At 34.1% G+C, this 13,509-nt stretch overlaps 1 protein-coding gene across 1 annotated transcript; it reads left to right on the top strand.

Moving 5' to 3' along the window:
- The first annotated feature begins 8,873 nt into the window (after positions 1 to 8,873).
- LOC115964666 (TMV resistance protein N-like) lies at positions 8,874 to 12,225 on the top strand. The gene is made up of 3 exons (XM_031083930.1): positions 8,874 to 9,884; positions 10,417 to 10,998; positions 11,572 to 12,225. The coding sequence occupies exons 1-3, from the start codon at positions 8,874 to 8,876 to the stop codon at positions 12,223 to 12,225; spliced, it is 2,247 nt and encodes a 748-aa protein (XP_030939790.1).
- Positions 12,226 to 13,509: the final 1,284 nt, after the last annotated feature.

Genomic DNA, 13,509 nt, shown 5'->3' on the forward strand with positions numbered 1-13,509 from the left:
TTATTTTGTAATTGGGGGTCTAAACGTTCAAGGGTATTTTATACACATATTTGAACTTTCACATATCAACATATCAACTAGAAGTTACCACTTCCATGATCAAGACAAATTATCTTAGTTGACATGTCATAGTCTTCACAGATGAAATACCCAATTTAATCACCGACTACGAACTAAAATTCTGAGTTTACAAAGAACTTTTGATTTATATCTTCAGTGACTTTTCACATAAATCACATACTATGCATCTCATGGACTATATAATAATGTCCAAATATTCATGTTACCATTATTTTAGATAATAATAAAACAACTTTATTAATTACAATATTAAGTCATACATCATGTCATACATAATATCATACATAGTATCATACAATAGGATTTAAGGACACTAATCCCAACAAGAGTAACTTGTGTAGTGTGTGCAACTAGTAATGTCTTGAGATACATGTAAGGTGATATGTGAATAGTAAGCAATCATAATTTCTACAAAATTCATCACATAAATTTGAGAGAGACTATTACCTAAAGAGTTACATCATATAACTCCCACATCTTCTAGAATAAAAACTTGCAATCATGTAAGTTTCTTGATTTGTCTCATAATATACACACCAATTTTATTTGATTGTGAAGTTATTAAAGCCCAATAATGTACACACCAATTTTAGCATTTAAACCGAGGTTACACTTTATGTTTTTTTTGTGCATGTGCTACACTTTTTCGAACACAGAATCATATGATATGCACTAAGGTATTCATGATTGGCTAGTACGTAGTGGTGAAATGGTTATTTATACATTTCTCAATAAGATCAAGTCCGACAATCAAAGGCATGTGACTTCAAGATCAAGATCGTGTGATCAAAAACTATAAACATCTTCCCACACAGCATGCACTACAAAGCTCAAACTATTAAAGTGCAATAAATAAGCTCATCAAAGCTAAACAAGATACATACACATGTTATGTAAAAATAAATTGGCCAAACTTGACTTCAAATTCAAGACAAATAATGCAAAACACATTTTGCTTCCTTTTTCCCTTTTTTTGTTTTTTGTTTTTTGTTTTTTTTTTTTTTTTTTTTTTTTGAAAAGAAATAAAAAAAACAACCTAGAAATGCATGAATGTTATGCAATGCAAATCCTAGAAAAAACAAAGAAAACAAAAGTAATAAAGAAGAATGGTCACAAAGAGTAGAGTAATGAAGCGCAAAGACCATATTAGAAAGACTCAATTAAATTAAGCATTTTGCTTCCAAAACTTTTTAGATGCAACTCTAGCATTGGAGTTATTCTTCAAATTAGAATTCTGAGCAACTCTAGGATTGGAATAAAGGTTTAAAGCCTTTACCAACTCACCAATAAGTACCATAGGATCTTGTGCTTAAGGCACAGGTACTTTAGGCTTATTTGCTCGCATAGCAGCTTGCAACTTTGATAGGCTACAAACTGAATGACCCCTTGTGATAGAAATTAATTAATTAATTAGTCAAGTTATTATTTATTCAATTTATCATGCAAACGCGTGGTAGTACAAACAAATCACGAATAAACTAATTATGCAGCGGAAAATAAATAACACGGTGATTTGTTTATGAATGGGGAAAACCTATTGACAAAAACTCCACCGAGTGATTTTCAAGTCATCACTTCCAAAACTTCACTATTATCATAACAAGCGGTTACAAGTAAAGGAATCTCAAGTACCTTACCAACCTACAGTTGAACCCTTACCCCAATACCCAATTGGATTTGTTCTATAGTGACAGTTCCCCTTTCTGATGCACGGCTCCCAATTATGTGACTAACCAATTTTGATGCGCGGATCCCAATACGTGGCTTATTCCTTTGCACGAATCCTAGTACGTGACTAACTCCACAGCAACCCTTTGATTGTTGTAGTTGATTTGCAGCAGCTTCACATAGAAACACCAATAAGATCTTCAATGTTGGTGCAAGAGACTTTGCTTGGTTACAGAACCCAAAGGCGTACAAGAAACGCAACAAGAACTCTTTCTTCTGTAGGAGGAGGTTAGGGTTTCAAAAAGAAAACCTTATGAAACTCTCTAGGGTTAGGTTTTTCTTTTTCCACCTCCTTTAAATAGGAGTTTATTGGGCTCTTCTATTCCAAATAGGTTTACACAAACCTTGGGTTTTCCTAGTCCAATAAGAATTATACAAACCCATAAACAAATAGCCTTTTAGAATAAAAACATTGCTGGCTATAATCTGAAAACCCGTAAGCTCGATCGATCGAGGCTTCTGTTGAGTTTTAATGAATCTCGACAAATCGAGCTTCTATCGAGTAGGTATCGAGACTTGCAGATTGCACTTTTCTTGAACAGTTCTTGAGTAGTCTTTATGTCTTCAATTTAACCACTTATACTGATCATCTTGAACCTATTTAGATTTACCCAAATACAAGTAAAGTGCGTTTTTTCAAAGGATATGTCAATTACATAAAAATATGTCCCCAACAAGTCAAGACAGTTTAGTGAGCATGCATTAACATTTGTAAAACCTTGCAATGGTCAAATCACATTGTCCCTACACATGTATCAAGAATAGCAAAGAATATTGCGTGTTGTGTGTGTAAAATATCGCAAGATTGCATAAGTGTATACATGTTATGACGATTTAAGATATGAGAAAATCACTTTAACTCACACACAATCATAACTGCTTGATGGGGACTATCACCTTCAAGGTAAATCCTATAACTCTCATATCTCCTAGAATACACGCTTGCAATCATATTTAAAACATTTTTGATCTTTTTGCTTTTGATTTTTCTTTGTATATTTTTCTTTTAAGCGTATCATGCTTGGGCATATTAGAGAGAGAAAAGAAATACCCAATGATATTTGACATTCCAATTTTGCTATGCCTAAGCACACAAATGTCATTGACACTGCACTTTTGCTATGCCGAAGCATACAGGTGTCTTATTATGATTGGCGGACAACAGTGGTGAGATGGTTATTTATGCCTTTCTCTCAGGATTTTTTAGTCCTTCCCGTCAAAAAGAGTGATATGAGTATTAAGTATAAGAGACAACTTAATCTTACTCATCACAAACACGAGCCACAAAACTCACTTGCTTAGTTGTGCATAAAGATGCTCATCTAAGCTACAAATGATACAAAGTTTAAAATACTTTGTTTCAATGGCCATCCAAGGTACACAAGTACCAAAGTATACAAAACACACACTGTTTTTGTATTTTTTTTTTATTTTTCAATTTTTTTTAAATTTTTATATGAAAAAAAAAAACAAAGCAAAACTGAAAAATAACCAAACAAAAACATGTTAAACAAAATGAAAGCATGAAAGAGATATGCATATGCATGAAGGCATGATAGAAGGGTGCAGATGCATGAAAGCATGATAAGAAATCAAGCAAAGAGAGTCCTACTTTAGATAGAAAGAATTAAAGTAGAGGAAAAACAGAAAAGACAATTAAGTCTTAGGATCCTTTATCACCCACACAGCACGAGTCTTTGGCCGTGAAGATGAAAAGGCACATGTCCTAGTATGACTACTAAAGGACAGAGGAATTAGGATTCCCTTGAAATTAAGTTAAAAAGATCATAACTTTTAATAACTCACCAAGAATAGGTATAGAACCTTTAGACAAAGGATGAGACCTATTGGACACTCGCTTATGAGGAAACAAATTGAAACAATTAGGACAAGTGTGACCAGAAACACCACAATGGTGACAAACATGAGTAGTTTTTGAACTACTATGCTTCCTAGAAGGAGGTCTAACCTTGGAGGTTGACAAAGACCTTAACTTAGGACAATTTAGCCTAATATGACCAACAATATGATAATGATGACAAGTGGGGACAAATTCAGAATTTTCATTCTTCCCAGGAGGAGTTTTAGACATAGGTTTAGAAACATCATCGTTAACATCAAATTGTTTACCTTTGTTTATCCTAGCAACATTAGCCTTCAACTCTTCATTATTCCTTTTAAATGGGGGAATATAAAAAAAAAATTCTTTTGAGTTAGGCTCAACAACAAGTTTGGCACTAGTTAATTTTTCAACTTCAGTTTTAAATTCAACTAGTTGCTCTTCCAAACTATTAATTTTGTCCACCTGAGATAAAATTTGATTTTTAAAATTTTCATTCAAATTATTGGCTTCATCCAATTTTGCAATCAAATCATCTTTTTCAAGCTTGACCTTTTTAAATTTAGCTTTTAATTTTGTAGAACATTCAAGAGATTTCGTACAAAAATTATAAAGCTTGCAATAGGCATCTTGAATATAATCATCATCATTCAACATAAGATCATGCAAATCAAAACAATCAAGAGTTTCCATGACAACAAGGGTCAATGGATCACACAGCAAAGATTAACCCTAATCAGAGTGTGCCTGCTCTAATACCACTTAATAGGCCACAAACTGAATGACCCCTTGTGATAGAAATTAATTAATTAATTAGCCAAGTTATTAATTAATCAATTTATCATGCAAATGCATGGTTGCACAAAAAAATCACCAATAAACTAATTATGCAGCGGAAAATAAATAACACGGTGATTTGTTTACGAATGGGGAAAACCTAACGGCAAAAACCCCACCGGGTGATTTTCAGGTTACCACTCTCGAAACTCCACTATTATCACAACAAGCGGTTACAAGTAAAGGAATTCCAAGTACCTTACCAACCTACAGTTGAACCCTTACCCCAATACCCAATTGGACTTGTTCTGTAGTGACAGTTCCCCTTTTTAATGCACGGCTCCCAATTATGTGACTAACTAATTTTGATGCGCGGATCCCAGTACGTGGCTTACTCCTTTGCACGAATCCTAGTACGTGACTAACTCCACAGCAACCCTTTGATTGTTGTAGTTGATTTACAGTAACTTCACATAGAAACACCAATAAGATCTTCAATGTTGGTGCAAGAGACTTTGCTTGGTTACAGAACCCAAAGGCGTACAAGAAACCCAACAAGAACTCTTTCTTCTGTAGAAGGAGGCTAGGGTTTCAAAAAGAAAACCTTATAAAACTCTCTAGGGTTAGGTTTTTCTTTTTCCACCTCCTTTAAATAGGAGCTTAATGGGCTCTCCTATTCCAAATAGATTTACACAAACCTTGGGTTTTCCTAGTCCAATAAGGATTATACAAACCCATAAACAAATAGTCTTTTAGAATAAAAACATTGTTGGTTATAATCTGAAAACTCGTAAGCTCGATCGATCGAGACATCTGTCGAGCTTTAATGAATCTTGACAGATCGAGCTTCTATCGAGCAGGTATCGAGACCTGCAGATTGCACTTTTCTTGTACAGTTCTTAAGTAGTCTTCATGTCTTCAATTTAACCACTTGTAATGATCATCTTGAACCTACTTAGATTTACCCAAATACAAGTAAAGTACGTTTTTTCAAAGGATATGCCAATTACATAAAAATATGTCCCCAACAAACTTGAAACAGTTTGGACAAATATGCCCAAACTTTCCACAAAAATGACAAACCCATGCAGGTCTATTGTGCAACCTACCCTTAGAAGGATTAGGAGTCATAGGTTTAGATTCTTTAAGATCAACCGTAATTTTCCTAGGAGGTGAAACTTCTACAGTTTTGACAACCTCACTCATAGGAGGCTCAGAAGAAGGAACAAAATTTATGGAATGAGTTTCAGGTACAGAGATGCTTTCTACAAAACCTAACCTAGTTTTGTCAAAGGGAGATTTTTGAACACTCAGCATGTGATCAAGTTTGGAGCTTGCAAACCTATTAGTTTGTTCTCTAACAACAGATAATTCAAGTTCCAAACTCTTAACTTTATCAAGTAAAAGCATGTTCTCAGTCTTCACATTATTCAGTAATTCATTAGCATCAAACAATTTCACAAGCAAATTCTTTTTATCAAGTTCAAGAGATGCAATTTTCTTTAAGCCTAAATCAACACTCATAGCATCCTTTGCAGCAATTTTGCAAAGTTTATTATAGGCTTCTTGTAAATCTGCATCCTGAAAAAGTTCCCCATTAGAAGGGTTCTCTTCAACAGCAACACTTTCATCAACTACAGCAGTAGTTGTGAAAGCAGTGAAGTTTCCATCCTTATCACTACCCGACTCATTGTTAGAAACTTCATCATCACTAAAGGTTACAACCATAGCCTTACCCTTAGACCTCAAGAATGTTGGACACTCAGATTTCACATGACCATACCCTTGACATCCAAAACATTGTTGACCCATAGAATTATTATAAGGTTGACCTACTTTCTCTTTAGGTTTTTCAGTGTTATTCACCTTAGTAGGATCATTCCTCCTAAAATTTCTAGGTTCAGCATTGTTTTTACCTCTTGCCCTTCTGTTGTTGTTCCTAAGAAAGTTTCTAAAGTTCTTGGCAAGATAAGCAATCTCTGTAGTAGAGAGCTCATCATCAAATCCATTCACATCAACATCATCAATAGACTTAAGAGTCATTGATTTGGATTTGCTAGTCTTAGGTAGGTTCAACTCATAGGACTGAAGAGATCCTACGAGTTTATCAACAGGGATGGAGTCCACATCCTTACTTTCAATGATGGCAGTTACTTTGGGTCTAAAATACTCAGTCAAAGAACTAAGAATCTTCCTAACAATCTTAGGTTGATCATAGATTTCACCCAAATTATATGTAGAATTAACAATATCATTAAACTTAGCATAAAATTCATTAAAAGATTTCATTATCAGACATCCTAATGCTTTCAAATCTAGTTGTTAATTGCTGCAACTTATTAATTTTAACTGTTTTTGTGCCTTCATGCACAGTCTAAAGAATATTCCAAGTAGTATGAACAATCTCATCATTAGAGATTCTCTTAAATTCCTCCATAGAAATAGCATTCATAACTTTGCTAGTAAAAGAGGCTACTTCTTTCTGAGAAGTTTGCCACTCACTAACAAGAGTAGTGGGCTTCTCCCATCTGTATTCAACGGAGTTACAGACTCTTTTATCAATAGATTTCAGGAATGCTTTCATCCTTACTTTTCAATAAGCATAATTATTCCCATTAAAGTGAGGTGGAATAACAAGAGTGTCCGTGTTCCATGACAACCGGGGTCAAGGATCAACTCTTAGATCAAAGGATCTAAACACAAAAGCTAACCCACTCTGATACCACTTGTTTGTTTTTAAGCTCCTTAAAATAAAACCAGATTAACCTAGCTAATTAGCCAAGTGATTACTTAGTCAAATTATCAAATCTAGGTTAATACAAATATATCATATCATTGTAAAGTGTGGAAAATAAAAAACACAATAATATAATAACCCAGGAAAACCAAACTAGTAAAAAACCTGGGGAAGATTTTACTTAACTATCCTTAAGGTAAAACGAATCCACTATGAAAGAATTAAGGTTTACACAATAGCAACTTAGACCACTAACATCCTATTGCTACCTCAAGTAGGAAACTTGCTACGTCAAGTAGGAAACTTACTACCACGACCACATGACAGCTCCGAGTCCATGGATTACTTCCTTCTTGGATTCCCAGCAAGTACAAGCACTCCTGCTTGTGTATCTTTAAGCTCTTGAAACTGCAACTGAATTGATCATGAAGCTCTCGACATCAATCTTGAGATTGGAAACCCTAAGTGTATGTGAAGACAAACGCCTCTAGATCTCACAAAAGATTCACACACACAGCATAAAGAGCAACCTTAGAACATGGCTAAGGTTTTCCCTTTTATACTTAAGACAAAACATAAAACCCTACACGTCAAACCAGGCTTAGGTTGAGTTGGAAAATTCTGTAGAAAAATAATCTGCACGAGCTTCAACCGATCGAGTCTAATTTTCGATCAATCGAGCCAGGCAAATTTACACAGTAAATCCTGCAGAACACTCGATTCTAGCTTTACATATAAACACACTTTGAGCAAGTCTAAAACAAGACTAAAACGTTTTGATCATGGTTTGCCAACATTATAAATTGAAGTTCTAATACATTAGTTCTTAATTCCTTAGAACCTAACAAAAACTTTTTCAAGTCAATCAAACCAGAGAAAATTTCTGTTTATCTCCTACATGTATATTATGAACTTAGGACATTATATATAATATCAAATTAGACCCTGGTTGAAGAACATTTGGGTAGTTTGAAGCATGGTAGTATATGTATATTAGTGATTTACTCAATATATACAAATTAAGACACAAACTTAGCAATTAATCCACATTCTTTAAAGTGATTTGTTTGGTATTTATAGTTGACCCTTTAATGCCTCAATTCAAATTATTTCCTTCTTTTACTTCAAAAATGCCTAATACTTATTTATCTCAAAAGCATGACAAGACTCATTACAGGACAAATGTGTTTAGACATCTACTTAATCAGTAGTTATTTCCAAAGTCTATAATAAGTAGGTTCTAATCCCATATATACTTTGTTTTTTTTGGTAGATTTCTCATGTGTTCATTATTATTACTCAACTTTTTATTTATTTGGCCACATGATAAGAGAGTATTTAACTATTTATAGAATAACCTAGACTAACCCTATTCTAATCCTAGTAGGACTAGATTCTAGAAGTGTAAGTATAAACTTTACACAAACCTTGCAACAAATTTGGCCCCTAATAGCTCTAAACTTGTCCTCATAATACATATAGTAATGAATTTCTAATTATAATTAGGCACTCTCAATGTGGCTTAATGAAGCTAAGATTATGTTTATGATGAATGTTTTGTCTCTAAATATAGAGAGCTTGGCGTCGTAAAAATTATTGTTATACTATTTTCTTTGCAGGCATGAATCAATAATTATACAAAAAATCATTGGAAGGATATTAAGTGAGTTGTATCACAAACTCCCATGTGTTTCTGAGGACCTTGTTGGAATGGACTCTTGTGTGGAGGAAATGTTGGATTCATACATAGGTGAAGGGTTGGGTGGTGTTCGTGTTGTTGGGATATGCGGGATGGGTGGAATGGGCAAAACAACCCTTGCACGTGAAATTTATAGAAGAATTTCTAGTAAATTTGAAGCTAGAAGCTTTATTGCTAATATTAGAGAAGAAACTAAAAATCAAGGTCTAGTTTCTTTACAAAAGCAACTTCTTTCTAAGATCCTCATGGAAAGTGAAATAAATATATGGGATGTTTGTGAGGGAATCAATGTTATAAGGAATACACTATGTAATAAAAATGTTTTTATTATTCTTGATGATGTGGATGGAGATGAGCAATTAGAAGCATTGGCAGGGAAGCATGATTGGTTTGGTCCTGGAAGTAGAATCATTGTAACAAGCAGAGATAGCCATTTATTGATAAGATGTGGTGTGGATTACATATACATAGCCAAGGAGTTGAATAATGATGATGCTTTGCAGCTTTTTAGTTGGAAAGCTTTTCATAAACCTCATCCTGAAGAAAATTATGTGAATTTGTCTATGGACTTTGTGAATTATGCTAAAGGCCTTCCTTTAGCTCTTAAAGTTTTAGGTTCTTCATTGTTTGCTAAAAGATCGAATGAATGGAAAAGTGCCCTATATAAACTAAAAAAAGAAGAACCTAATAGAAAATTTTTGGATATACTTCAAATAGGTTTTGATGGGCTTACAAATTTGCAGAAAGGATTGTTTCTAGATATTGCATGTTTTTTCAAAGGAGAGAACAAAGATTGCAAAAGAGATATATTGGAAAGTTTTTGTTGTTCTCTAGACTATGATATTGGTGTTCTTATGGACAAATCTCTCATAACCATTGATGACTATGGAACTTTGTGGATGCATGATTTGCTACAAGTAATGGGTCAAGAAATCGTTCGTCGTGAATCTCCTAAAGAGCCTGGTGGACGTAGTAGGTTGTGGATTTATGATGATGTCATTCATGTATTGAAGAATAATTCTGTAAGTTGACTAGTACAAACCTGAACTTAAAAAAGTATATGTATTGTTATAAAATTTTCTAACAATTTACCAATTAATCTAATTTCGTTGTTTTTTCTTGTTAAGGAACAGAGGTAGTTGAAGGCATAATGCTAAACATGCCTATTCAAGAAGTGGAACACTTGAGTGCTGAAGTCTTCTTAAAGATGAAAAATTTGAGATTGCTTATAATTGGTAATATGAAACTTCTAGAAGGCTTCATAAATGGTACTATGCAACTTCCAAAAGTCCTCACTAGAGGTAATGTGCAACTTCCAAAAGATCTTAGTTATCTTTCTGATGAGTTACGCATTATTGAATGGCATGGATATCCTTTTAAATCCATGCCAACTAGTTTTCAACCAAACAAACTTGTTGAACTCAAAATGCATTGCAGCCGCATCATACAATTGTGGAAAGGAAATAAGTTAAGATTTTCACTAAGAGAATTTGTATTTTCTTCCTTTTCTTTAATACTAGACTTTATCTAATAGTTTTTTTTGGTTTATAACAGATTTTAGATGCATTAAAACTTATGGATCTAAGTGACTCTCAATGCTTGATTGAGATCCCGGACCTTAGTGGAGCCCTAAAGCTTAAGCAATTGATTCTTCGACATTGTACAAGACTATATAAGATTCACACATCTCTTGGAGATCTCAAACAGCTTATTCAATTGGATTTGAATGGTTGCAAATGTCTTGAAATCCTTCCTCACAAGATCAGCTTGGAAGCGCTTGAAATTTTCGATCTTGGTGGTTGTTCAAGACTGAAGAAGTTTCCAGAAATTGTAGGAAATATGTTACATTTGTTGAAACTTTGTTTGAGTGAGACAGCTATAAAAGATCTACCATTATCAATGGAGCATTTAACTGGCCTTATAAAATTAGATTTAAGAGACTATAAAAACCTTTCAAGTCTTTCAAATGGCTGTTGTTGTTCAAAGTCTCTAGAAATTCTCACTTTATCTGGCTGCTCAAAACTTGATACACTACCAAAGAATTTGGGTAATATCGAAGGCCTAGAGGAGCTAGACCTGAGTGGAACTGCTATAACAAGGCTTCCTTTATCTGTTGTTCACTTAAAAAATCTCAAAGTAATATCTCTCCGTGGATGTGTGGGGCTATCATCTAAATCATTCAATAAGCTCTTGAGTTTTCCTTTAATGCAACGAAAAGAAAGTCCTAATCCCATGGGCATGTTAGAATGTTCTTTACAAGGCTTATGGTCTTTGACGGAACTAGATTTAAGTTATTGCAATATTCGAACGATTCCTAATGTTCTTGGGTCCTTATCATCTTTAAGAGAATTAAATCTAAAGGGAAACAATTTTGTTTGCCTTCCTGAAAGTATCATTCAACTATCTAATTTGGAAGACCTTCATTTGAGTGGTTGCACTCAACTTCAAATGTTGCCCAAACTTCCATTAAATATGTTTTTTATTGATGCAACAGGGTGTACCTCATTGGAAACATTACCATTAAGTCTAGAATATCATTTTGGGCCGAATATAAAGCTTATCAATTGTGCCAAATTGATTTATAATCAAGGCAAAGGTGACCTATTATCAACAATTCTAAGACATTTTATCATTCAGGTCTCTCTCTCTCTCTCTCTCTCTCTCTTGCATGTGAGTGAAGTTCTAAACATCATGATTTGTTTGTTTCAGAGATGCTATAACCCGAATAGGTTCACATATCTCACAATTCCTAGAAGTGAAATTCCCAATTGGTTTAGGCACCAAAATGTGGGGGCTTCAGTGAATTTGCAAGTGCCTTCACATTTATTATTCAGTAGCAAATTTATGGGAATTGCTGTGTGCATTGTTTATATATTCCGCCAGCATCATCCACTTCACCAACTTCATATTCATCATTTTAGAGGTACGATATGTACACATTCGCTTTTGTGTTCCGTTGAAGCCAACGGATTTCGATATTCCCCAGTGTGGCTTCCTTTAATGGAGGAATTTGGTAAGATTGAATTGTATCATCTTTGGCTTGAATATTTTCCCTATAAAGCACACTTCGAAAGGCACCACAAAGAAGAATTGGATGCTAATGAATTCACCCAAATTAAGGTTACATTTGAATCCTTCGGTCCAGGCTTGGAGGTTACGAAATGCGGAGCCCATTTGATATTCGAGCAAGACATTAAAGATCTCAATCAAACTAAGCCTGGGTCTAGCAGCTGCAGTATCACTCCTTATTATGAGGATGATGATTTAGGCGATTCAGAGAAAGATACCAAAATCAAGGAATGCCGTGATGATGAAGCAACACACCCAGAGTGGACAAAGCACCCTAATCTAATTGAAAACTAGATTGGGAATTTATGCATACAAGGACAAGGTGACTTTGATTGTGAGTGAGGAAAGAGGAATCCCAGTGAAAGTGGCAACTTTGATGAATCTGCACAGTTGAGAAACTTCTTTTTTCTCTTTGATTTTTTTTTTGTAAGTCACCTTTTTCTCTTTCTTAAGGAATTAGTTTGCAATTGATTATGTGTTCGTCATTTTTGTTCAATTATGCCGAATGGTAAAATCAGTACTTTTTTTGCTCTACCTATAGTGTTTGCTACAGTATTTTCCATAGGAAATTTGCCTTTTGGTTTTCAGATTTTGTGTTGAGTTTGGCCTAGAATTGGGCCTGTAATAGTTGAATTAGGCTCCTGTTGGTTTTTTTTTTTATACCAATATAAGAAACTTAATTACAATTTTTTTCTTTTAAAAAATTTGATTTTAGAAATGAAGTTTTGTCTAGAACTCCTGGTATTTGTGTGTGGATTATCTTTCCTTATAATATCGTAGTTGATGGATTATCTTCTATAAATTAAATATCATTATTTGTGTTATTGTTGATTAGAATAGTCTTTAATGTTGTGCTCTAAACAAACTTTTTTTTTATTTGTTTATTTAGTTAAATTTGTTTTCTTTTCTAGTGTACAAGCATCTAGATACGATTCTAGACAATTTGGAATTAGAAACTTCTTATCATCTTATTTGTCATTTAGAAACCAATAGCAGATAAAGAGGCTATGCAGAGCACAGAGTTTGGTGCTTACTACAACGACCACTACATTGTCTTTGAGTGTCTATGGAGTTGATGATGATGATGATGGAGAGTGGAACTGGGTTTGGGGCTATTTCTATTTGGCTTCAAGGAAACTTGAGGTTAATTAATGTGAAAAAGGTAAAAAGCTTTTAAATCATATAGGTTGAAATGACGGTTCCCAACTTATTTCTTGAGTTCTTAATTTTTTGGTTTCCCTTCAAAACACTCACACACACACACACACACACACACACATATATATATATATATATATATTTCTAATCCTATAATTTTCATAGAAACTTTTCAGAACAGCAGCTCTAGCAAGCCAATTGTGTTTGGCTTTGCTGGCAATTTCTTTCTTTAAATAAAATGTATTTTTCCAAGATAATAGGACCTTATTGTGGTTTATGTTGTTTTGTATATATGTTTTCTGAAGGTACTAGTTGGAGTTGTGCCGAAAAACTTTGGAGCAGAATATTGTTGTTTATTTGGGGATAGGTTGTGGGATGACCACATTGCTGTACTGTTTATACATGAGCTGGGTCACTTGA

The sequence above is a fragment of the Quercus lobata genome, chromosome 10 (assembly GCF_001633185.2).
Source record: "Quercus lobata isolate SW786 chromosome 10, ValleyOak3.0 Primary Assembly, whole genome shotgun sequence".
Lineage (NCBI taxonomy): Eukaryota > Viridiplantae > Streptophyta > Magnoliopsida > Fagales > Fagaceae > Quercus > Quercus lobata.